This window comes from Apus apus, chromosome 2, assembly GCF_020740795.1.
Source record: "Apus apus isolate bApuApu2 chromosome 2, bApuApu2.pri.cur, whole genome shotgun sequence".
Classification (NCBI taxonomy): domain Eukaryota; kingdom Metazoa; phylum Chordata; class Aves; order Apodiformes; family Apodidae; genus Apus; species Apus apus.
In genome coordinates, this window is record NC_067283.1 from 93,359,348 (window position 1) to 93,385,985 (window position 26,638).

A 26,638-nucleotide genomic window follows, 5' to 3' on the forward strand; every position below is an offset into this window, starting at 1 on the left:
TTTACAAGTCTGTTTGGAAAAGAGTGGCTTAAGTAAAGAGGGAAGTCAGTAACTCAAATTACTGACCTGTGGCTGGGGAGATGCTATTTCTGTCCGACTTCCTTACTTGTTTGTGCATCTTTATTGCCAGGTCTTTATGCATGGAGACCAGTTCTGGAAACCCTGAATTGGTTAGGGGCCTGAAAAGGGCAGGGCTGCCTGTCCCAGTAAGCTTGGGGGGGGAAGTTACCTTTTTAACCAGCAGCTGCTTAGTGAAATCCAGTCAAGGCTCAGAAAAAAAACATGAACACCAGCTTAGTTTAACTACCCAGTCACCCTGGAGACAAGAGTCCTACCACAGCTCCCAGGCTCAGAGGAGAGGCACAAGCTCCCAGTAAAAAGTTGAAAATGATGCAAAGTGCTGTAGAGGATGACACTTTTTTTTTTTTTTAATGGTTTTTTGAGATCTGAAACCCAGAGAGACAGGAATGGGTCTATCCTGTCACTGCGATGTCCTGCCACGTGGAGACAGAGCTGCCTGTGGAATTCATGTGTATCAGCTGAACAATCTGTAGAGACTGGTGGTCTGAGCATCACCTCTGTCATTGACATGGCTCTCTGGTTACAACTCGTGATGTCTGTGTGACAGCACCTGTCCTGCCACACAGCATCTGCACCTTGAGATGTATTAGGAGCTCCGGACACTGGAGCTGAGCAGCTTTCCTCACCTCGGGGCTGAATGTGCAGGGGAAAGCAGTCAGAGAGGGGAGTTGGAAATAAAAGCATGGAACCAGTCAAGTTTCCTTGAGACATTTTTAGCCTTTGTTTTTCATATGAACTGTATGTTGAACTTGCTCATGTTGTTATGTCAGCCTTCTCTGCCCCAGAAGAGCTTATGACACCATTTCACCCCTACAAAGAAGCCTGTATCCTTACCTCATATGAGTAAATTATGCTCCTTCAAATTTCTTCATGAGGCAATACTGTGTCATGAGGCATGTTTCTTAGTGACTCAACAGTGACATTTTATATAGGTCTGTCTGCTTTGTCAGGGAACTGGGTAACTGTCAATGGAATAAAAGCCTTTCTGTTTTTGCATTCATTTCTGTAAGGTAATAAGCTCAGCTGATTAAACATGGAATAATGGTATAGGAGGAAAGAAAGGAAAATTTATGCCAAGGAACAAAAACTCTCTATTCCTGATACACCATGTGACAGGAGATTATTTTTAATGTGCAAAGTGACCCAGTAACGTGGAATTTCACACTTTCATCCACAGACTAGAGGGAATTATTCTTAGAAATGTAACTGCTTGAAGAAAAAGAGAGGGAGGGAAATGAGCAAAGGGGGGGAATTGGGTTTTCCTCTGATGTGAACAATGAGCTCATATGGAAGTAAGAACCCCACTTCTCTCTCTGTCTGATCTCCTTCTTCTTTCAGATTTGTGGAAATAAATTCAGCTGCCTTCTCCATCACCAAAGCAGGCATAAGAGGAGAGGTGTGGGATGAGCAGAGTGTGTGCTTTGCTCCTCTCCTCATCTTCCAGAGAAGCTGAGCTAGCAGAGATGGGGACCAATTAACTGACAGTAATTGCCATCCCATGCGCTCCTCTCCACCTCCTCTGAGCAAGAAAGACCAAGGGAGGTTTGTGAGTCAGAGTGTGTGTCTAAGGGCTTGTCTCTACTGCTGTGCTAGCTGAAGATGCTGTGCAGAGTGCTGCTCAGTGGGATGCACATCCTCCTGCAAAATCCCTGGCCAGCTCCATAATGCTCTGAGGTGGAATTAGTTGGCCCGAGGTGGTGAGGAAGCTCAAGTCCTGCTGATACTTGAACTGCTAATGCAAAGGGGATGCAGTCACAAGCTGTCACTCATCAGATGCTAATCCAGTCAGTCTAATGTCAATGAGATGACTATGCTGTTAGAGCATCCTAATACAAAGTGATTGACTCAGCTGAGAGGAGCTGTTTTATAGTGAGATGACTTCAGCCAATTTTACTTTGAGGACCAGTCATCTTCTGGAGGTACTTCTGTAGTCAGGTGACTTATATATTACTCCTTCATGTATCATTCCCAGGGCCAGAGGGTAAATAACCAAAATAGTATACTTTTGTAAGTAGATTCCAAAAATCAGACTATGTACTCTTCATCTTGTTCAGGTTTAGCAAGTTTGAATCTCTAACAGTTGTAAAAAGGCTGAGTAATTTAGTTTTCAGTACTAAATCATGCTGTTCCTTGAGTATAAATACCTTGACAGCAAAGAGAGACCATAGGGCACAGTAAACATGGACAAACTGTATTAAAGGGCACCAGACTTTATGTGGGGTGTTTGTTTTTACACCTGGCTCATGAAATGTGACATGGTTTGTAATATTTTACAGTGACAAGTTCTTGAACAGTTGCTACTGGAGCAATATTTTAATTTGCTTTCTTTTTTTTTCCCCTCCCCATCTGTTTCTTTTTCAGATAATGGTTCTGGGTCAGGAGAAGGAGGTGAGTACCACACCCCAATTATGTTTGCTTTTGATCTTTTTTTATTTACTATATGTATATAGTATATGTATATTGGTTTTATGTACGTGGTTGCTGTACAACATATGAATTAAGGAAAATGTATGACAACTTAAAAACAAGCTTTTATGTTGCAGTGTTATGTGACCATTTCAGAACAGTATTTTGCAGTGTGCATCTTTGACCAGTGTTGTTCTTTCAGATTTGACCTATATAATTTTTAATTTGTTGCCAGCAAAATAGTGTAATATTTAGATCCCTGTTTCACCTGTATTTTACTCCTGGAAAAGTCCTTTTGCAATAAATGTCTTACCTTTGGTTGTTTTTGGGTTTTGTTTGGTGTTTTGTTTGGGGTTTTTTGTGTTTGTTTGTTTTAATTTCCTTAGTGTCTACAACACATGGTTATTACTTTATTCTTGATCAAACATGCTGCCTACAATATACAATGGTTAGAGTATGATATCTTTGTTTACCAAATATTTTACATGTTTCTCTTCAAAGCTGCATATTCAAAGAGGGGATGCAGCACAGCTGGTACTAGTAAAAGTGTCCCTGTCTTTGAACAGGATTCCAAGAATTAAAAAAAAAAAACAAGATTAAATTATTGATGCTACTAGCAAGAATACAACCAAAATGAAAAATGTGCAATATAGCTGTATACAGAAACAGGAAAGCCATTTTGCTTTTAGGCTTTGCTTGTATTAAGAACATGTTGCAGTTTGTGCTGATGGGACTGAGTTTTGAAATACTGTAAATCTTCTATAAAGACCTGAAAATGCTCCTTTATGGAAAACAATCAATGTCATCACTGTGTGGCTAAACACAACAGTTAACTTTCCAAAAGCCAGGAGCTAGCTCCCTCTTTTTTTAATATGAGTGAAGAGAAGACATTTCTATCCCCTTTAATAAGATGTTATTAGTAAATTCCTGGGCTGCTGCTAGGCACAGTGCCATTCTTACCTGTTTCCCTTGGGAGCAGTGTTTGAAATAACAATTTTCTGCTCAAACACTGCCTCTTGTTACCTTCAGTGGTGACTTCTTTTCTGAAGCTTTTCTTCCTCAGATTGCATCACTGCTCTTTCCCCAGAAGCTCTGTTTGTCTCTCCTTCCCCCTTCCTCGGGCAGCCTATTACTCCACTACAGCTGCTCCCTGCAAGCTGAGCATTGCTTGCCACACTACTGCTATGCACGTCTTATAGGAGACAGATGACAGTTATTTAGTCCACGTCTGACTTTTATTTTTGGAATAGTTTTAGAAATGTTTGAATGCTGTTTGGCTTTTTTTTTTTTTTTTTTCTGTATTTCCTAGTCAGATCCAAAAATTCTCATTCAAGTCCCTTGTAAATTTTATTGTTTTGGTCTGGAAGAGATTGGCAGTCGACTGACAGATGTGGAGATTCTTTGGGTTATTATGAAGGGTTATGAACACTTTGGAGAAAAGTAGGACAGAACATGCTGTGTTTTGCTTATTAGGCTACTCACTGAAGAGGGTAAAAATCCAAGTTCAAATATACTTGTTGCTTGATTTGGGGCTGGAAACAACCAGGTCCACCATCTTTTGGTAAGAGAGTTTCAGAATGGGTCTCCCCAGGCCATTGCTGTTGTGTCTGTTTTCCCTTGCAATATTCATTGAGCCTGGAACAAAGGGAGCAGGAGGAAGGTGACAGCCTGAAGGTTGGGAGGATACATGCTGTAGAAAGGTTTTGTTAGCTGGGACTCTGAGTGCCAGTGAATTTTAATTATTTATGCAGAACAGACCATCAGCTGAGGAGATTTGGTGGTCCCTCCATGCTACATCGTAGCAGTGGTTTTAGTGCATTGTCTTGGGAGGTGGAGTAAGTAAGTTCAGTTCACTTCAGGCAGAAATAATGGAATCTGGGTCTCTTGGCCCCAGGTGAGTGTCTGCACTGCCTGTGTATTGAATAAAGAAGGGACAACATACACACTACCTGCTCCAGCATTTTTGTGATGTTAGCCTTTCATTTATTTGGCTTTCTTCAGAGTGCCTTTGGGCTAACTGAGGTGTTCCTGCTGCTGCTCATTATGAAAACAGTTGGGTTTAGTTCTATATTTTAGACAGAAAAAAATACTTTAAACAACCAGAAATTGAAAAATCCTCCCTGGCACTTTTTTTTTTTTATACATCTAGGCTATTTGTGACACATTGAATTAGCACTGTCCCCATCCAGCTTCCTTACGAAACTGGGTGTTGGGTAGTACTTCTGTGGAACAGTTTGCTAGTCTTCAGCATGTTGAGTCATCTTCTGTGCCTGCAAGCAATCCTTGTAAGGATGGACTCCACTGTTGCTTTGGTTATTGAACTCTGCTCTGGCCAAAAAAACTAAAAAGTATTTTTGTGCTCACAACATTTTTGTATCTGGAATTGGTTTTGTTCCATTATTCAAATAACTATGAAAGTGTTACAAGGAGGCATTAAAAGCATCAAAGATACATTACAAGTTAAGGGAATTTAGAATTAAAACAAAACTTCTAAAAGAATGCTGAACCTATTGAGGATGGAGGTGCATTGTTCAGGATCCAGACAAGGAGAAAGGGCAGAGGGTGACCTGCAGGTCAGGGTGCTTCCTGGTGCACATCACAGTCTGGCCTCCTTGTTTGCTTCGGCTGTGGGACTGACTGGAGCACAGCACAGCTCCTTCCTGGACCAACCTTTCCTATTTTCTTCTGGAGGAAGCCAATACTTGCTGAGATATAATAATGACCAAGGCCTGATATTTTGATACCATACTCTTGGCTAAGGGTACACAAATAGGAAACAAGTTGTGTGAGGAGCTTCTGTGCCCTGTGTGTTAGGTAGAGCTTGTGAGTACAAGGAAGCAGCAATGGAAGTAGAAAAACACAAGGGTAAGTGTGAGAGAGCCAGCAAGTAAGCAAACCTGCTAGCTTAGAGATTTCTGTTTTCTTCATAGGATTCACGTTTCCAGATGTTAATCATAGAATTGGTGTTTGCTATGTTTCTTAAACATGCAATTAGTGTGATTATGTATGCCCCGGTGATGCTTGCACACACGGAATGGATGAGTGCAGCTGCTTGTACATGTTCAGGGAGCACTGCCATTGCCATGCAGGGGATGTACTGTTTTCTGGTAGATTTTTAACTGTGAAGGAAAGTACTGGGAAAGTGTCTGAGTTGTGGTCTTCAGTTGCTATAGCTCTGCTTGTGACAGTCTCCACTGCTGAAATTAGCTGCTTGCCTCTCGTGCAGCTGAGATTTGTGCGAGAGGTTCACACTGTTCTTTCCCTTTGCAGAAGCAGAACAAGCTTACTAATGATTCTGAAACTTGACTTGGTGCAGATTTTCCCTCCTACTCCCAAACTGTATGATGTTAAATGCATTCACTTTTATGTAAAAAAACCGCCCAAAACCAAAAAACAACAACAAAAGAATTAGAACTGATTAAAAAAACCCACAATAGTCCTCTTCCTCAGAGGCTATTTCAGACAACATCTTGCCTTAAAAGTTGTTAGGCACCACAAAAATACTAAATACTTTGGAACTACTGATCCAGGTTCTCTCCCTAATCATGTTTAGTGTTACAAAGATACTAGATTCTAGGGAAAGAATTAAGAGTTGGATAATTTTTTCAGCAAGCTTGAAGGAGATGAAGGAATATCATTTTTAAGGGTGACACAATTGTCTAGTTGCCCTCTGACATTCTGGATAAATTATTTCCATTTTCTATGCTCCGATGGCACAGTCTTAATGAAGAGTCATAATAAAATGACTCATTTTGCTCGTTTCAGAAGTCTGAACCTTCAATTAGCATAATAAAAATTGTACTTATGAAACCAAGCTGTTGATCACTTGTGGCAATGGGTATCCTGAAGCCCCTTCTAAGAAAAATATGGACTGTTAATTCAGAAATTAGTGAAATTTCAAAAATCTCCTTACTCTACCATTATGTTTCACCCCTACAGAAAGCAATGTCAGAGTGGGAATCAGACCTAAAAAAGTTGCTTAGTTGAGCTCACAGCTGAAGATGGTGGGATCCTTCAGACTTCCCTGTAAAACATGGGCTTCTCGCTGTAATTTCACAGGAATAATTTTGCAATTTCCCTTTTCTGAAGAAAACAGTCATAAAACCAGCTCCTGATCGACTTTGTTTAAGCAGCAATTTGTTAGAGTTTGAGGCAGAACTGGTGATAGAGAAGTCACAGGCTCAGATACATGTTAATCTCTGCCAGTTATAAATTGCAACACTGTTTGACCTGTTGGGTGCACTTCCACAACTGGCAGATTCAGGCACGAGCAATTAGGTTAGCAGAGGGATTGTACTAGCTGATCTCCAGAGGATCCTGCCAACCCCCACTATTCTGTCATTCTGTGGTCCTCAGGCTGTCACATGTAGATAAAGGAGGAAGACTGCTAGATTGCATGACACATTTTCTTTTTTTCTAACAAGAATTTAAAGATTTTATTTCTAGTGGAACCTGCCAGCTTCTTCCTGTAAAAAGAACTGTGCTGACCCAGTAAAGTAGACTCAGGAAGACTAACTTTGGCAGGTTTATATGAATGACTGAGCTGAGCTTTTACAATTTTATTTTTTTACAAGATGCTTTCTATGTGCAAATGGGTGGGGTTTTTTTCTCATGTTCACAACTTGATACTAGCCAAGAAGGTCTAAAAAGAAGCAGTCATCTCAGTGATCTTCTTGCCCTCTTGCTGTAAAAAGAACTGGCACTCAGGACTCCTAGAGAGGTAGAAGTCCTATCATTTAGCTGAAGTATCCTCCAGTCTTGTGTTAAAGCCATTGTCCTTGTCAATGTTCTAAAAAAGATCCAGGGATGACGTTTCCCAACTAGCAGTGAGACAACTGAAAGGGCAATCAGAGCCATTGGTCTAAATTCTATGACAAGATGACCCACCTGGTCAATGAAGGAAGGGCTGTGGATGTTGTCTACCTGGACTTCCATAAGGCCTTTGACACCGTTTCCCACAGCATTCTGATAAAAACTGGCTGCTCGTGGCTTGGACGGGCATACACTCTGCTGGGCAGAACACTGGCTGGATGGCCAGGCCCAGAGAGTGGTGATGAGTGGAGTTAAATCCAGCTGGCAGCCGATCATAAGTGGTGTTCCTTAGGGCTCAGTGTTGGGACCACTTCCTTTTAACATCTTTATCAACAATCTTGATGAGAAGATAGAATGCACCCTCAGTTAGTTTGCAGATAACACCAAGTTATCTGCTGGGAGGGAGTGTTGATCTACCTGAGGGTGGGGAGGCTCTACAGAGAGACTCGGACAGACTGGATCAACGGGCTGAGGTCAGTTGCATGAAGTTCAACAAGGCTGAGTGCCAGGTCCTGCACTTGGGCCACAGCAACCCTGTGCAGCACTACAGGCTTGGGGAAGAGTGACTGGAAAGCTGCCCAGCAGAAAGGGACCTGGGGGTTCTGATTGATGGACAGCTGGATATGAGCCAGCAGTGTGCCCAGGTGGCCAAGAAGGCCAATGGTATCCTGGCTTGTATTAGAAATAGTGTGGCAAGCAGGATCAGGGAGGTGATTGTCCCTCTGCACTCAAGTTGTTGAGGCCACACCTCGAATACTGTATCCAATTTTGGGCACCTCAATACAAGAAAGACATCGAGGTGCTGGGGTGTGTCCAAAGACCGGCAAGGAAGCTGGTGAAGGGCCTTGAGAACAAGACTTATGAGGAGCATCTGAGGGAACTGGGGCTATTTAGTCTGAAGAAAAGGAGGCTTTGTGATATAGTTAGGCCTTTGCAAGGATTTGTTGAAAACCATCAGAATGTGTTACATGTGCCATCAAAGAATTACCAAACAGTAACGGCTTTTCAAGCCAGCTTTTCAGAGACAAATCAGTGTCCTAGAAAAGGCAGGTTCTGTGTTCTAGTAATCCACCAACAAGGCTAAAATTTCTAAGTGCCCTACTGGTCCCATGACATGAATTTTTAATTCTTTTTTTGTTCAGTGTTTAGCTGTGTACCTAAGCAAAATGCATTTCTGATATTAAAAAATATGTAATGGTAGTTAGACATATGGCACCAAATAATTTAAGGCTTTTAAGCTAAGGAAATAACATGCTTGCAATACATATAGCCAAGTTAATTATTATTAAAATAATTTGTTTTGAATTTCTAATCCCTCTGAAATTTAATAGCTAAAGTATCTTGTGATGAACATCTAGCAGATTGCATTTAGTAATTAATAAATTGATATACAGTGTGTGCTTTTTAGCAGGCTGCCATCTGTTCTTTCCCCTCACTGGGGACAACACTTACCCAGTAATTGTCACACAGTCAGGGTGGTATAAACAGGCTCAGTTTAGAACCTTGAATGTTTTTTATTTAAATTTGTAACAATGCTACTGATTTGTTTTAATGTATTTTAATATGACTGCAGAAACTTGATGGTGATTAACACCCTGGATAGGAGGTAAAGCCACACCTTTTAGCATATTTCTATAATGATGTGTGACTTAGAAAGATTGAAGTGCCAATTCCATCACATGGCTTGTCACTGAACATCACTTTAGATTCAAGTAGCCCTATTTATTTCTGTTGAGATCTCCCTGTAGGTAAGATAAACAATGAACTAAAACCTGCAAGAATTACTATTTTTTCATCAAAGGTTCAGGAAGGCAGAGGCAAAGGGCCTGCATATTCAGGCCTTCTTTTCGTGAAAACTTACTCTAAGCAGTGTTTTCAGGGGGGCTGGAACTTGCTCGAGAGGATGCTGGAGCTGGGGACATGGAAGGGCAGATTCCTCTTCCCTCTTGTGCAGGATGACAGACAGCAAATGTGGGCAGAATGGCATTTGGAATGTTCATGACATCGTGGGACACTGCCATTGACATCTGGTGACTTCCCTGTTCTTTCCCTTTTCCACCATCAGCTACTCATAAATAATTTTCCTGGTGGTTACTTTGAAGCTGTAGTGTCTTTGGAGAAAAAGGAGTTAGCTGCATTTGAAGCAGGACAGTGGAGTGCATGGATACTTGAGTTCTCCAGCCACAGGGTCCTGCAGCATAAAAGCTGATCCAACTCTGACTGTGTCAGCTTTCCCCACCATTAGCTGTGGTATCACAATGCATAGAAGTTAAATAGAAGTTACAGTTGTCAAAAATCTGAAATACCTCACACATAACGCAGGCAGTGGTGGTGGGAAGTCTTGCATGGCACATCCCCAAGGCCTTTGTTTAAAAGTTCACATGCTTTCATTACCATGACTGCTGGGCAAAAGTATTACATTGGCTGGGTTGAGATTAGGGTATCAAACTTCAAAAACTCCTCCTCCAGGCACCTTGACCATAAATAGGCTGGGCATCCTGAAGTTAAACCCATGATGCCTGTTCTTGTCTTTTTTATGACACACTGCTTGCCAAGAATTTGGGATAGCTAAGAGTAGTCGTTGCACTTGTTCTAAATACATACGTACAGACAGAAGAGCAAGTTTGCAGCTTTGTTTTAAATTACAGAGACCATCTCCGTTTTAACTGTGTCATTAAAGCTGCCCTGAAACTTAATGGAAGAGAGGATAAGTCACTGAAGTGTTCAACTTGTAATGTGTGATGCTATCGACTGGTATTTTGAGAGGAATTTCCAGGCCTAGCTGTACTGAGGGAATCACAGTCTAATCACAGGGCATTTCTTCTGTACTTTAGGGCACAGCAGGGGGTTTGCTGTGGCCCTTCCTGTTTTTCCAAATTCTTTTTGAGATTAGTTGCTTCCATGAGATAGCACATCAGCAAAAATCACTATACTCCCAGAACAGATAGGAATTGGTTTTCAGAGAGGCTCTCCCAGACATATAACTCCTTATTCTGCCCATGTGCAGCTACTGAGTAGTTGCAGCTCTCCACAAGCTCCCCCTCCTTCACTGGGAACAGTGATAAATACATATATCCAGCAGAGCTCCCTTTCCATGCCGTGCCCTGGGGCAGACCAAACTTCACCTTGATACAGACTGATGCTTTTGCTTCAGACCTGATTGAAAGCCCTCGGCAGAAACCCAGCCATATTACCATTGCAGGAGCACACAAATGAGCTGCCTAGGGAAGCAATTTACTGCTGGCCAATTTCTCCACAGCTACTGTCCGTTTGCAGGCTCCTATCCTGCAGTTCCTCAGATAGAGCTGACCATCTTCTGCAGAGGAATAATGACTTGAGGAGAAGTGTTAGGGAGCAGTGCAGCTCAGAGAGACAACTGGGAGTCACAGATCCCATCCCTGTGCCTCATTTCTTTTGAAGGACAGAGCATTAATGAGGCGCTGCCCTGAAACACAAAAGGAAGCTGAAAAGAGGGGGAAAATGAGCTTTCACTCAACGCAAAATTAAGATGTCAAAGAACAGAATGAATCGAGATACCAAAGAAACTGAGGAGGAGAAATTTTATAATCATCTATACATCAACATTAGAAGCCTGCATAATAAACAAGAGTGGCTGAACTACTAATTTAGAAGCATATTATGACCTAATTGATATTACTGAAACCTGCTGGGATGATCTGATTGATTGGAATATTAAAATTAATAGCTAGAACATATTTAGGAACAATCAAATGTGGGGGAGAAAAGAGAAGGGAGGGAGCGTTTGTCAAGAGATACTTTGCCTGTTTGGAGACATTTGCACCAGAGAAACTTACGCTCTCAAATATTAATCAGCTTATTTTAGCAACACACAAAAGGGGTACTGAAAATGTCTGCCACCAGTTCAGACTGAAAACCAGTATTTATCTATTCTGTATCAGTGGGAAAAGCTGCATTTACTTCAAGGACTCCAGTCTAACTTAGGTGTAGTGTCTCATGCTGCTAGTACTGAAACATCATGCAGCTAGCTAGTAATGAAAGACGCTTCTAAAAATTGCAGATGACTATTGCCTAGCTATTCACAGGGAGCAGAACTAAAGCTGAGGAGGAAGAGTGTGTGTTTCTGTGTTGCTGCTTTAGCTCCACTACAAAACTGAAATGCTAATAGTGCATCTAAAGGGCTCTGTGAAGCATTCTGGTTGTATTTGTAGTCAAGTCAGATAATATATTTAGGATATGATGAAATATTTTCCGTGCTAGCAGTGCTGCAGAAGGATATTAAGCAACAAATGTTGTAGACAGGTGTTTTGTAACCAGCAGGTCTGGCTCGTTTGCACTTGAAAGATTTGAAATTGGGTGGTAAATGTCTCTCTGGACTGATGATGACTTCTTTGGTCTCTTTTTCTTCGTTAGAACAATGAGAAAAAACATACAAATATTTTTTGTAAAGATAAGTGTGATTATCAAGGGGGCTTACAGCCTCATTCTGGCATCCTTCAGAAGCAAAGCAGTGGAATGGATAGTGGAAGAATGAAAGGGGAAGAGAGGGGAAAATATTTAATGCCAATCCTCATGGGTTCACGGAAAACCTTTATTGAGAAATTTACCCATTTTTAAACTTATTTTTCCAAGAAAGACATTGATGCAACAGAACATTTTATGTAAGCATGCCACCTCAAAACCATAACCTTTCTCTGTCAAAGGCAATCTCATAAAAGTCTGAGTAACTGGGGGGCACATCAGCCATGTAGCACACATCTGATGTGCAAAAATATTGCTAATCAATGGATCGTTAAACGTTAAGGAATCATGACAAAATGAATGTGTTTCTAGGGACTGTTCTTGGCCTCGTGACCCCTTCCACTGATGAACTGGGAGCAAATCACTCAGTACTGGTCAGGTCTGGGTGAGAGATGACAGGTCACTGAGCTAACAGGATGCAAAAGCAGGCAGGATTTTCATGTCTCAGGACAGAGTTATATGTAGCGAGTCCAGGGTCTAGGTGATATCAGCCTCTCTCCTACAGATTGAAAAGGTCTTACTGGGGAATGAGGTGGATAATAAAGTGAATATGAATAATAATATTCAATGAAGAAAAATTGTCAAAATGTAGTACAATTGTTGAATGTTTTAACTGAAGTATATCAGAGATGGTATTTGGCTCTGATTACAACTCTTCTGGATCAGTGTGTCCAGCTCTTGCACCTGTAACTCCAGAGGGTGCTAACATGCTGGGGAAGGGTGTTGAGAGTCATAAGAACAAGAAAAGAAGTGGAAATACCATGAATGAAAGCCATAAGAAGTGCCATTTGTTTAACTTATTTAAACAGTAGGGCATCATTTATTGGCATGGAAAAGTGAAATCTGACAGTAAAGAACACTTTAGGATGCTGAATACAGGCATAAGAATGTGGTATCTACAAAGAACAAAAAATCAAATAAGATGTACATTTGTAAAGATAAAAGCAAAGCACCTCTACTGCGACTTAAGAAGAGTGGTGATAGAATTTCTACAGTAGGAATTTTTAAATAAAGTTTGATATGTATCAATCTTTGAAAAATGCACAGCGTGCTTTAGACAGAAGTAAATTTGAGAGGCTCATCTGCACTATTCTTCATGTAAGCACAGCTCCACAGGTAGCAGGGAGAGATTATCTTCAGCCATGATCCAGGAAAATTAGGATTTACTGTTGTGGATTTCTTTTTTCCTGTTTACATTGCAGTAATGTAAATGCAGCTGTTTAATTGGTGGTGTCTGATTTGCTGTTGCTACAGCACAGAAAGCTGCTATGGGAAGGAGAATCACTTTGATCTCTAAACATCCAACAGCCTTGTGTAGCTGTACAACACCATGGTACTGTGATTTGTTAAATGTTTTTTTACTACCTCTGCAGATTTATGTGGTTCTTTTCCTTCTTTTCAAATATCTAGGGCTCCTTTATAATTTTGTTAAAATTAAAAATATAATGGTAGTGAAACAGTAAGAGTATAGTTTATTTCTCTTTTATTTGGTGGAGAGTTTTGATGTCCATGTCAACAGTAAAACTGGTGCAGATGTTTCAGTTATCAGAATAACTGAGATATTAATTTTTCTTCTTCGGGGGCATAACATTTCTACCAGTTTCTTGCTAAAATGACTTTTTTATTTTAGTCTTGTTCTGACTAATCAGGGTAATCTGGAAAATATACCATGACACATATGAGAGATGAGCAGAGCCTAATCCCTTCATCTGAAAGAGAAAGGGGAAAAAATGCAAGCAATAACCTTGCATAAGGATATTTGGAATTGGAGACTGTCAGAGAAAATAGCATTAAAATCCTCACTACCTAATAGTCAAGGACATTAAAAAGCACAGGGCTTACACATTATCAGTGCCAGTTAAGAATAAAGATGACTGGGACAAATGCCACTGCTGGTTGTGTGTCCAGTGGGGTAAGCATAAATACAAATCATTGAAATAAGAATAAAGGAAGAGCCGATCAATGAAGCATTCATGTTTTCAGGAAGGCTTTGTTGTTACTTGTCAGTTCTACCAAACTCTAATTGCCTGATTTTGAAAAAGGGAGCATTATTAAGGTTAATAGCTCCAGTATTTGATAACTTCATGTTGGCAATGTATCTGAAGGCAAATGGATTTAGGTAAACAAAATCTGAGCTTAATATGAAAGTCATTATTTCATTATTAATCATTATTAATACCTTATTTTTTTAGAGTATGAAGGATCTGGGACAGAAGTTCAGAGAAAACACTCAAAATGTGGAGTTTGCAAATATAGGGCTGAGTGTGATGAAGATGCAGAAAATGTTGGGTAAGTAATAAGTTTTCCTTTAAAATATCAGTGAACAAAAAGGGGGGAAAATGTAAAAAAAGAAAAAGTACATGATGATCTGCTTCACCATGTTTGTTCCTACTAATTGAAGCTTTAATGCTGCCCGATAAGAATGTGTTTGATGTGTGTTTGTAAAAATCAAGCCATCTGCAGTTGCAAGGTAAAGGGAGAAAACAACAAAGAGCTATATTGGAGAACCTTTATCAAATATTTTTCAAACAAAGGATCTTGATTTGTTTTATCTTGGCAACAAAACCCCCAAAACCAAACAGGAATGCAAAATAAATACTGATAATTCATCTCTGGGACCTTTTTTTCCCCCTCTATGTTCTGCTTATTCATAAAGTGTTAGAGGCACTTGTTTCCATCAGTACAAAGCTTGGATATAAACACAAAGTTGAACTGGTGACCAGAGCCAGTCACTTCTTCCAAACTCACTGTGCCACTTGACCTCCCACAAGCACCCAGGGGAAAACTGATGAAAATTACCAGTCACTTGTCAGGGAAAAAAATGACTGATCAAGAAATAAGAGGATTTTTAAGACAATCCATAATGCACAAGCAGATACACTACATTCCCCTACTCAAGATGCTTGATGGTTAGAATATACCCTGGCTGTCCAAGATCTTTGTAGGTGGCTGTCAGAAGGGGCAGGGACATCATGGAGGAAAGGGCTCCTTTAGACAGCCCTGTGAGGCATTAAGGTTTGTTGGGGGGTAAAAGAAATCCCATGTAATTGATGGGTTTAGCTGGAGGTCTGGGCTGATGGCAGGCACTGGGGTTACAGCTGCAGAAGCAGCGGGTGAAGGTGTGTAAGGAACGTGCATATGGTACGTTTTTTGTGTGCATGGAAGGAACAGCATCTCAGAATAACAGTCCCTAAACATTGCTAATCTGGGAAAACATCACTCTTCCTTCTCCCTGCTTCCATCTGGAAGCCACTTCATGTTGAAATATGTCTTAATTGTGCAAGATTTTATTGTGGGATATCAGTGTGAAGACATCTCAGGCAGTAAAGGAGCCTAGGACTAATATTCAAGATTTGCATTCAAGATTAAAGCATAGCATACAAGGGGAACCAGAATGGTAATAGTACTTGTGAATACTAGCATGATACTTCACATTTCATAAAATGTCATAGTACCAAAGTAATCTTGCTCTTTTGTGGAGAGACAAATGATCTGTAGCTGGTTTTTATAATGCTAATATTTTTCTGCAATATTGCCTTGGTCTGTTTCATTTATGACTGGCAAGATGGGTATAGATTTGTTTGTTATATGCACTGAAATGTGTTCTTGGCTTTGGAATATAAATCTGAAAGCATTTGACTTCAGAAAAAGCTTGCCTATCCATTATATAGTTATAGAGCTGGCATTGCTCTGCCTATGTAGTATCTCTAAGAGAGTTAGGATAAAGTTGAGGAAAGCAGAAGATTTATTCCTAACACCCTGCTCACAAAATTAAGCCATGTTCCCTCTTCTTGACTACAGGAAGAGAGCATATTTTTGCCTCTAAGATTATTTTTTTAATTAGTCCTCATTAAAAAAACATATGGAAATAAAATTTTTTATGTAGAAAATACTCAAGTTAGAAAAGATTGCCTGAGGGTTGGTCACAATCTATCAGATAATATTTTCATTTTTGTCAGTTTTCCAGCCTAAATATTTTTTTATTTATTTTTTTTTCCTGGTACTTTTGACCATTATAATAGGCTTTAGTGATATTTACTACCTATTTAACTTAGATTAAATCAGACTGTTAACACAGATTGCATTCACAAGGTTAATTTAGACAGCTATAGATTTGCTTAAATAGAAGTTGAGTCAGCTTCTTTGTTTCTTAAAATCAAAACAAGATGGGATTGAAATCTTCCGTTTGTGAAATGCTAGTAGAGCACATTTTAAGACTGATTTTTGTATCTTATTCTTACTCCTTTTCTTGTTAGGTTTCAACATAGTTTTAAAACTTGTAACATTCATTAAAGGTGTATAAAATTATTGGCAGTACAAGTACTTTTCATCAGACTTTTATAAACGCTTTTCAGTTTTTATAATTATTTCATTTAATTTTGCACCATATAGCAACCACTGTCACTACTGGTTCTAGCAAATCACACAAACAGCCTAATTCAATAAATACTCTGTTCTGATATTCCTTTGTAAGGCATGAGTTTGGCCACTGTAACTTTTTTTGGATTGTGGGGTAATGTCTACTGGACCACAAACTACATGTATTTCCATTAAAATAGACCTCTTAGGCCTCGATAGCCCTTTTTTAGACTTTGTGATGTTAAAACATTTAATATTCATGTGACTACAGAAGGAATTTTAAGAGGAGTTTGCTTCATGATAGCAATGGTATGAGTTAGGTGAACTCTCTCCTAATGTTCAGGTAGCTAATGTCAAGCCTTATTTATTAGATGCTGTCTAATACTTAAAATAAATATACAATTCTGTATTTTTTCATCCTCTTCCAAGTGGTGCAATCTGAGACCTTTAAAATGTCAGCTCTTTCTGCTCCGAGTGCTCTAGAGAAGCAAAATAGTATCTGTACTCTCTTTTTTATTAATAAATAAATCAAGTTATGGATAAAATCATTAGCCTGTGGACAGACAGTTAACTGGTGGAAGCGGAGACATCCATGTCACAAAGCATTGAGTGGTTTGAGGTAAATGAGCTAGCATTGATGAGAAATCTCAGGCCAGCCACAACAACCTGGCACACAGAATAGGCACATTTTCCCCCAATAAGGGAAAGATTCTGCTAAAGACAGTTTTGTTCCATACGGATTGTTGTTAGTCCTTTGGGCCTGGAAAGATGTGGGAGTCCTTTGCAAAAAATGACAGCACCTGGTAATTACAGTGAAAACTGTAAGATGATGCATGCAACAAAGAAGCCGGAGTAGGAACACAGGAACAACCAACCACATGTCATTTCCTGATTTTTAGAGTTGGACTTGCTGATGCCTGAGCAAGTCCATCCTTCTTGGAAGTACACAGTGATAGCATGAAGGGTATTGGGTGTGAGTTGGAGCACAGCAAATTCAGATTCCACATAATGGAAAATTTTTCCGCCATGAGAGTGAACAGATGCTGGAACAAGGCTGTGGAGATTCCATCCATGGAGATGGCCTGAACTTGATCAGACACAGCCTTGGGCCAGCTTTGAACAGGGGGTTGGACTAGGTGACTTACACATTTCCCTTCAAGACTAAATTATTCTGTCTAGCTAAAAAATCTTGGTGCGTTTTAGAAACAAATTTAAACAAATTCAGTTGTACACAGCTGATATGCACTCCATGTTCCAAATTAGTGCTTTTAATTTTTTGCTGCTCTGTAATGATATTTATGAATTTTTTGTTCTCATGTTTGGCATTAAAGTACTATGGTTGATCAAAGTTGCTATATATGCTTTTATTGCTGAAGGTCACACATAGTCTGAAGAATCCAGGCTTTGCAGTTTTAGATTTGTATTTTCTTTTTGTTTGATGTCTCAGAAACATTATCTATCTAAACCAGAAGAGGTTGCAGTGTATTGTACATTGAATGCAAAAATATAAACAACTTTATAATTTCCACTGCCTTTGCAAAAAATTTCAATGTTGATTTTAAGAGGACTGATTAAGACAAAGAAAAAAGTCTGAGAGATGGTTGTCATAAGCAGCATGCCATGTTTAGAAAATTAGTGTTCAACTGTATGCAAATCAGTACATTATATCTTTATTTAAATGCAAAAAAAAAATCAGATTAAGGAAACATCACAGAAATATATTTTTCCATATTTTATTTTAATTTCTTCACACAACTTAAAAGTATTTTAAATAGTTCTTAGTTTATGAGCAGGCTTTTCAAGATCATAGAAAATCGCTTGTGGATACACTAGTCTCAAGCTGCATTAATGCATACTGTGCCATATTGTCTGTACAGTGGTTTTCTGTAGGCCTGTGGTAACAGGAAGCAGACAACACCTTTCACATGGATTGGCCATGATGTTTTTCCCCTTTAGCAGCAAAACTGAAACATAGGTTGTATATGTCATGGGAAAAGTAAACCTGCTGCCTGAGACTGGTCAGTACCTCCCTTTCTACCCTGCCCATCAAGATGTCTCTCTGGTCACCTTCTGCAGGGCTGCTTCCCCACCAGTCCACCCTCAGTCTGTCCTGTGGCTTTCCCTTCATCTTCAGACTTCATGAGGTTCCTCTGTTTTGTTGGGACTCCACTTGAGGGGTCATCTTGACCTTCATCTTATGCCCAGTAACAACTTTCCCTTCCTCCAGCATAAACGGTTGGAATAAATTGCATTAGTTGTAGGTTAAAAGATAATGTTGGGGTTTTTTTGGTTTGGTTTGGTTTTTTTTTTGTTTGGTTGGTTGGTTTTTGTTTGTTTTGTTTGTTTTGTCTTTGCTGGGGAAATCATTAACTTTAAAATAGTCTCACTGTAAAAGTTCAAATGTGTCATGTTTTTTTGGCCACTTTTTCACTCATTTACCATAGCCAACTTTTTTTTTTTTTCTTGGTCCTTTTTAGCGTATGGTAACAGATTAGGTATTTATAAGGAAGGGTATCTTAATCCTATGTAAATGCAATTCACAGCTTTCTAGTCCAGCAAAAAAAAAAAAAAAAAAAATCCTAAGTATCTGTGTGTAAAACAAAACACACAAATACAAACAATAGAAGAAATCAACATATACAAGGGATTTATGATTGTGTTGTGGAATTACTGAATTATGTAAAATTGGGCTACAGGAAATGCTGATATGAAGAGAATAGTGTAATGGTCTTTTAATTTTAATGACTATTAAGAAATAGGATAGATCCTAGATGGACAATAATAATGGCTTGTGTGCCAAGTCTCTGAAGGTTTCTGTTACTTGAGAGTGGAGGGAAGGGTTAGGTTGCTCTTGTGAGAGCAAACATCAGTTCATCATCTCTACTTTTAGAAACTAACTGCAGGTAAGGACTAAATTTCTAAGGCAAAGGGATGGCTGGAAAGTGTCTGAAGCTTATGGTATTTAAAGGGTGTTCTGCATTGCTGGGCAGAAGTAAAAGCTGAGAGGCAGTTCAAGCAGGACACAGAGAAGCTTGTAGAATTGAAATCTACTTCTCTTGCCCTTATCTCCCCAGTGCTGCAAAGGGAGTTTTAAAAGGATGCCAAAAAACTTAAAGAAGATACAACTTTAGTTTAATAGTTTGAGAAATCACTTTGAAATCTAGATTTTCTTAGTTCACATTTCATCTGGGAAGAATAGCACACAAGGGAAGAAGCATCAAATGAAAGGTAATACTTCATTTGACATGGTTATCTTCTTAACTGCCATTGCAACACCCCTGATATTTCAATTCACCAAAATTCATTCCATCAAGCATACACTTACCCATCTGTGTGCATTTCACACACTTTGTTTTATTCTACTGTTTCCATTTTACATTTGTAAGCAGATGTGTGAAAAATAGATGAGTAAGCATACTGTTGCTGTCAGCTGCTGGGAAGGGGAAGCAAGCAGCACTCTCTGTCAGGCCAGGCCAGAAAAACATATTTGAGAGCAAATCCCAGATGGGCACAAATGCAGCAGACTAATCTGTTGGTTGGAAACGCCAGCCTCTCTCAGTAGCCAAGTCCACTCCACAACTCTGTAATGCTTTTCCTTTCCTTTTTTCCTCTCTTTTCTTTGAATCTACCATGGGTTTTAAGCATGCAGAACTTCCAAGAAACCACGTACACCTTGAAGCCTGAAAACAAACAGGAGCCTTGAAATGTGTTCTCATCTCTGGGGATCTAATTAATTTACTGATAGCAGCAAGTGCTCTCACAGCCTGAGCTCGTTTCGAACATGTCACCATTTTACTAAACACGTTTTCTTTGTTACTCCTAGTAGCCCCTTATAAATGAGCTGTGCATTCTCGTTTCCTATTTATTAAAAACACCTAACATTTTTGTTTGGTTTAGTTATAGCACTTTGTACTTTCCTGAAATTAAATGCTTTTCTGTTTTACTAATGGTGTTAATGAATGATACACATGCAACTTAGAAAAGCATGTTTTCACAGGAAATCTGAACTTTGATTTGATTCTGGAAAGCAAGCTACTGCCCCTTTCCTTAGCATGTCAACTCTCTAATGATGCGTGACAAAATTATGGGGTTTTTTTTCTGTGTATCCTGGTACATCAGGGAAACACCTGAATACATCTTGCTGACTTTCCAGGGCTAAGCGAGAGAAAAGATCTGCTGAGGACACTGAGCAGCAACCCTCTCCAGCAAGACATCAATAATTGAGAGATAGGAGAGAGATACTATGATATTTAAAAGTACTCTGACACTTTTGTTTTGCAGGCTTTCAAAATAATTAATTTTCTCTTTGAGAAAATTCAAATTATTCAGTGTTTTCTTTCACAAGATCTTTTTTTATTCCCTTGTGCAGTCACAATACACATACTTGTCAGAGTGGCATTTACTCAAAAAATGGAGCTCAAGCTTCTGTTCTCCCTACCTAGAAAACTTTCTACATGTGACCCCTGGAGTCAGAATAGCTATTCAGCTCAGCTGTGATTGTCCCATATTCATATTTCTGGTCTGCCTCCAGCATGGAGGCAACTGAGATGTAGGTTTGAACCTCAGGTTTTCCACACTAGCAGCTTAAATACAAGATGTTGTTCTGCAGTTATGTATAACTGACATCATATGCTATTGTCTCCTTGGATTATGTCAGCAAACCAAACTCACACCAGCCTTTACCACTAGTGAAAGCATACTGAGGGGTCAAAATAGCAGTGTTTACGAGGTTGTAGACAGTTAATTTCTCACATAAGATATTAAGTTCCTATATAGATAGGAAATTATGTTTCTATATAAAAAAGAAATTGAGTTTCTATATCTGAGTAATTTCATTGTGACCTACCTGCCTACACCAACAAACACATGCATTTATATTTCTTCTCGTAATTAGGGATGAAAGTGCCTCTTGCTTCTGTTCTTTCCTATAATGAATAGAATGAAAATGTTATCTAGAAATCAGTGTTAAAAATAATTAAGGCTGTGATGAATCAAAGCTGTGATGTTATCTCAACAAATGCAGGGCAGTGTTTTAATACATCCTTAAAGTGAGTAGAAGTAAGATAGAAAATTCTGTTCAAAATACCTTTTTTTATATGGACTAAAATCCTAACCTAAACCTTGCTAATACAGGCTTTCTGTCACTTTCTGTTTTATAAAATTGTCTTCTGTTGCATAGTATTTCCCTATTCTCCCACTGTATAACCTTGTCATTTTGGGCTGGGGGTGTGCTCGTGCAGAATTGCATTTTATTTTAAAAAAAATTCAGATGAAATTGTGTAGTCATGGGTAAGAAGAAGCTAAGACTGGAAGTGTGCCCCTTGTGCTCAGGGCGGTGCCCTCATTCCCCAGCACATTACAGGCTTCCAGAGAACAAGGTTTAGAGATATGATCAAGACCTTTGCATCTCTTTGCCCCTGAAGCTAAGTTTTCAGCCTAGTGCCTGTCTCCTGGTGGCCAGAGGCAGTCTGGCCTCATGCCAGGGCTGCCATTCATCAGCCATTTGTGCTGGAAAGTGGCTGCAGCTGCACAGCGGAGCTCTGGGAGCTGCATGTGGCACTGCTCTCATGGGCTGCTGTATGTGGATGCAGTGCTGGTGGGAGATAAGGCAGAAGTAAGGATAAGTGCTTAAAAGGTGGGCTATTAGGAATTTTGCAATTAGGGTCTCCTCTGTCTCCTCCTGGGTGCTCTTCTTGTGCTCCTCCAATATATTTCCCGCTCTGCCTTCAGGATCTCTGGTTTTTCCTGCCCTTGATTCATGATCCATGTTGTCATCTGCTCTCTTCCTGCTCTCTGTTCAGCATAAGCAGGACTTGTCAGGGAACAAATTACAATATGGGGCTTCAGTTTTGTGCCCAGTTTCCATCAGCTGTGAAGAAAAGCAAAGCCCACAGTCCTTGATGCCTTGCATGGGTTTTTTTGCCTGCAAAACACGGATCCCATTAAGATTTCTGCCCTTTAGTGCTCCAGTTTTAGTTCATTAACACTGTTTGCAGCATCTTCTCCCCTACTCTGTGTGCTGCTTCCATGGTCCATGGGTTGGGTGGAGCCCCATGGGTTGTGCTTGGGAGTCTTGGGCTTTGATGTGTTCCTCATTTTAGGACTCAATCTGGCTGGTTGGGGGTATATGTTTCCCTTAGTAGGCTGGATTTTCTGTCATCCCTGCAATATCAAGCTTTTGCTGACTTCAGGGTGTACCACCTATTTTCAGTATTTCATATCAGGTTTGTTTGGGGATCTTCCAATACTTTCCTGAGTTGCTTTTTAGTTTCAGTCTATGGTGGTGGTCCTGTCCTCTTGCAGGGACTCAGCTGCCAGTTTCAATGTATTTGACGTGCAGTGTCAAAGCAGCAACTCGCTCTCCCTCAGTTCTACCTTCCTTCACAAACACTGAGCAGTTAAAAATAACTTTCATTTCTTGTTTTCTACAGAGAGCAGCACTCCTCACATTTCAATGCTCCCGTCTCCCAGTTCAGTACTTCCAACAGGCCTGGCTGTGTTGTGAGTCTAGTCTCAACTGGCTGAGTGAGGATAACTTCACTGTACCCCACGTGGACTCTGATGGGTACAGGTTTCTAATGCAGACTCTTGGCTCCCTCTCTGCTGCCCTATTGCGTCTGTGAAGCCCTGCTCCCTTCAGAGCATCACGCCCCAACCATAGAATCATAGGATGGTTTGGGTTGGAAGTGACTTTAAAGATCATCTAGTGCCAACTCATCTGCACGGGCAGGGACATCTCCCACTACACCAGGTTGCTTAAAGCCCAGTCCAACCTGCCCTTGAACACTTCCGTGTCCTCAGCTTAACTCATTCCATTTCAGCCTTCTGAAAGGCTTCAGGCTTTTATGTTGGAATAACAAGGCAGAATAATCTCATTTTTTTTAAAGTACGTAAGTCTGGTTCAGCTGTTCATTATCCCACAGTATATTTAAACCACCTGCTTTTACACACTAGGCAGCTCTGTCAAAGCATCTACATCAGTAACTATATGGCCAGGTGAAAGCCAGACATACTATTTGGCATCATGCTTGTAGTCAAAGATGTAGCTAATGGCATCAGGCGTGTAATCCGGTGAGTATCTAACACCGAACCTTTGGACTCCAGACCTGCAACCAACATGGACCGGTTGTACACTTTGGATAATGCCCAGCCTAAACAAATGTCAGGTCCCAAATCCTCCAGTTAATAAAAAGCCATGAGTCAGAGCCAGTAGCTGGGAAGTGGGTTGTGCCGTGCGCTTCTGCAGATAGATGGGAAACAGAGCCTGGGCTCTGGAGAGCAGGGGTGTCCTGAAAGGCAGTGCCCTCAGACAGAAGAAGGAGGCCTGGAAGGAGGATAGCCCAAATCCTAGAAGCAGAGGCAGATCCTGTAGACCAGAAAGCAGACACATGTCCCGCTGGCTGGGTCTGTCTGTCTGGTGAGGGCCTGGCTGGAGCCATGGTGTGCCGGCAGCCTGCAGCCCCGTGGGCAGAGAGCACGTACGTCTGCCAGCTGCCCGGGCTCGGCCGTGCCAGCGGGGCCCCAAGAGGGATTTGGTGTGCTTGCAAGCCTCCAGCGGCTCCCAGTATCCAGACTAGCAGCAGGCTGGCATTTCCCAGCCCTGGCAGTCACCAGCTCTGTCCTGCTCCAACCAGACAAGGCAGCTGTGAGCCCATTGCAGCTGATCAGGGGTCTCAGCTGCTTCACACTGCCCTAGCCCTTGTGGACATGTCCCAGGCTCTCTTCATGTAGTTTTTGGTTGTTTGGGGGGGTGTTGTTGTTTTGAGTTTGTTTGTTTGTTGTGGGGGTTTTTGTAGGTTTTTTTAATCAGTATTTTCCTACTTCTAGGTGTAAATTTTACATGTTAAAAAAAAAAATTTCTACATTGAAGGTTAGAGCTGAGACTGAGAATGTTTATCAGAAAAAAAGGGTCAGGAATTCACAGCTACTCCCAAAACAAGCATTTGGCAATGCTAAGAAAGTAAGCATTTAATATTATGTGTTAAATCTAAACCCAGCAAAGTGTGAAAATGTAAGCAGTTTTTTATCAGTTTCAACTCTAGCCTGTAACATCTCCATGAGAAGTAGTTATTTTCAAAAGTCACCTTATTTGTCACCAGGAATGACAAAACCCAACAGTAATTACTATTCTACAGACCTTGGATGGTGACTACAGATAGATTTAGAGCTATTTGGGCACAGGAATACAGATGGAGTTTTTCTGGAGATATATATACGAATGTGCTCAAACATGACAAGGATGGGTGCACTTGAGCATCTCTGGCTCCTGAGAGCTGAGGCTGGGCAAAGGTATCTGAAAGCACATAGCCAGAGTCATACAAATGAGCTCTCTGCTCATCTCTGTCAACAAATGTGCACAAGTCCTGAGCTGTGAGCCTTTTATCTGCATATAGTAAATCCTAATAAATCCCTCATTAGGCTTAAAACTATGTGAGAGCATGTAAGCAAAATAGTATTTCCTTTCCCGGTTTACAGCCATTGCCATTTCTAGTAAGAAAAATGTTCATATGTTCCTCATCTTGATACTTAGCAGCTTCATGAGTACTTTGAAGTAGGTCTCTAAGATGCATGGAGACTTGTTACTGACACAGTTTTTCACTGTCAGTGGGTGCCCTTAAAAAACTGTTTGTACTAGAGATGTTATTTTGTCTAGCAACAGTTTGAAGTTCACAGGCATGAAATGTTACTGGCAGAAATAGCTTCTTTGAATTGAGATAACAAAAGGTGCTCATGGAACAAGTGCAAGGGACCCCCCAGCAGCAGGCAGGCTCCAACCCCGGGGCAGGGCAACAGGCGGACTGGGCAGTGGCAGCAGCAAAATGGGGGGGACTCCGGCCCCAAGGGCTGTGGGAAGGCCCTGGTGCTCCAGGGGTCAGAACCCCGGCATGCAGGGGTCAGAATCCCAGCACGCTGAACTCGCTGCCTTTTTATACCCCCGTGACCCACCTGTCCAGTCACTGTCACTGTCAAGAGCCAATTGGCATCCACGAGTCCCAAGTTAGGGCAGTAACTGGCAGGGGCAACGCATAACTTGTTACCCATCCTTCCTGCCTTGTATCACACCTGTTGTTTTGCTTTTGTTTGCCCTCAAGCAGCAGGCCTGGTTTTGGTCAGTTAGCTGGGTATAATCAGCAGAAGGCCTTTGCTGGCTTAAAAGGCATTTTGTTTAGACTTATGTGGGGAAGAAAAGAACCATTTCCCACAGTTCTCTACAACTACCTGAAAGGAGGTTGTGGGGAGGCAGGAGTTGGCCTCTTCCATCAGGTGAATCATGACAGGACCAGAGGAAATGACCTAAAGTTGCACCAGGGGAGGTTTGGTTTGGATGTTAGAAAGGATCTCTTTACTGAAAAAGTGATTAGACAGTGGAACAGGCTGCCCAGAGAGGTAGTCACTGTCCCTGGAAGTATTTAAGAGAAATACAGACATAGTGCTTAGCAGCATGATTTAAGCAGTGATTGGGTAGATTACGTTATGGTAGGAGGATTTAGATTATGGTTGGACTAGATGATCTTCTGGGACAATTCTGTCCAGGGTTAGGACTCTAGCTTTACGGGTCAGGGTTTAAGGGTCTAGGCATAAATGTCTAGATTAAATGCTCCAGGGTTAAGGGTCTAAGGTTAAGGGTCTAGGGTAAGGGTCTACTATTATAGGTCTATGGTTAAGCATCGAGGGTAAATGATCTAGCTGATGTTGTGGTGTTAGGTCATAGGCTGGACTTGATGATCTCAAAGGTCTTTTCCAGCCTTGGTGATTCTGTGATTCTGTAAAAATAGAATATTCACTGAGTTTTGTTCACACTTGAGAACAGACACTACAAACTGTCTTATTAATGTAGTAAATCTTCCTAGCAATGTGTCATCAGTTCTCAGATGTTAATCAATGTGATTGGTATTGTAGTAAAACTAAAAGAAAGATCAATACATCATTAAAAAGCACACTGAAACACCTATTCATAATTTTGTACGCCCTTCTCAGAAGCCTGAGACATGAGTGAATTCTTCAGCATCCTCATGCAACACATTCTTCTCTCCTGGCATTAGTATGTGAGCTAGTGTTTACTCAGGACGCAACATGACTTAATTTTTGTTTGCTGGATGTCAATTTTGTTTTGTTGTATGTTTCCGTTAACAGGTGTGTATGTAATATTGACTGCAGTGGATACAGTTTTAATCCTGTTTGTGCTTCTGATGGAAGTTCCTATAACAATCCATGTTTTGTTAGAGAAGCATCGTGTCTGAGACAAGAGCAGATCGACATCAGGCATCTTGGACACTGCTCAGGTAGGCTTAACTTTCGTTTTCTGGTAGATGTAAATTCTGACATAATCGGGCTTGGTGGAGCTTTTCCTTTTCTGCTTTTGATCAGAAGTCACTGATCTAGTGATCAGCGAACATCTTGCCTGTATTTTGGAGTTCCCCAAGCAAAGGTGTGTTTACCTTACATACGTACATGCTGTGTTTACATTACCTTCCACTGG

The 26,638-nt window shown here is 40.6% G+C and overlaps 1 protein-coding gene across 1 annotated transcript in view; it reads left to right on the forward strand.

Annotated features, from left to right (window-relative positions):
* TMEFF1 (transmembrane protein with EGF like and two follistatin like domains 1) overlaps nt 1–26,638 on the forward strand; it is a 122,550-nt gene that overhangs the window by 83,550 nt on the left and 12,362 nt on the right. The window contains exons 4-6 of the mRNA XM_051610264.1: nt 2,443–2,469; nt 13,992–14,088; nt 26,293–26,441. Of these exons, the coding sequence (XP_051466224.1) occupies nt 2,443–2,469; nt 13,992–14,088; nt 26,293–26,441 (273 nt within the window). The remainder of the gene's footprint in view (nt 1–2,442; nt 2,470–13,991; nt 14,089–26,292; nt 26,442–26,638) is intronic.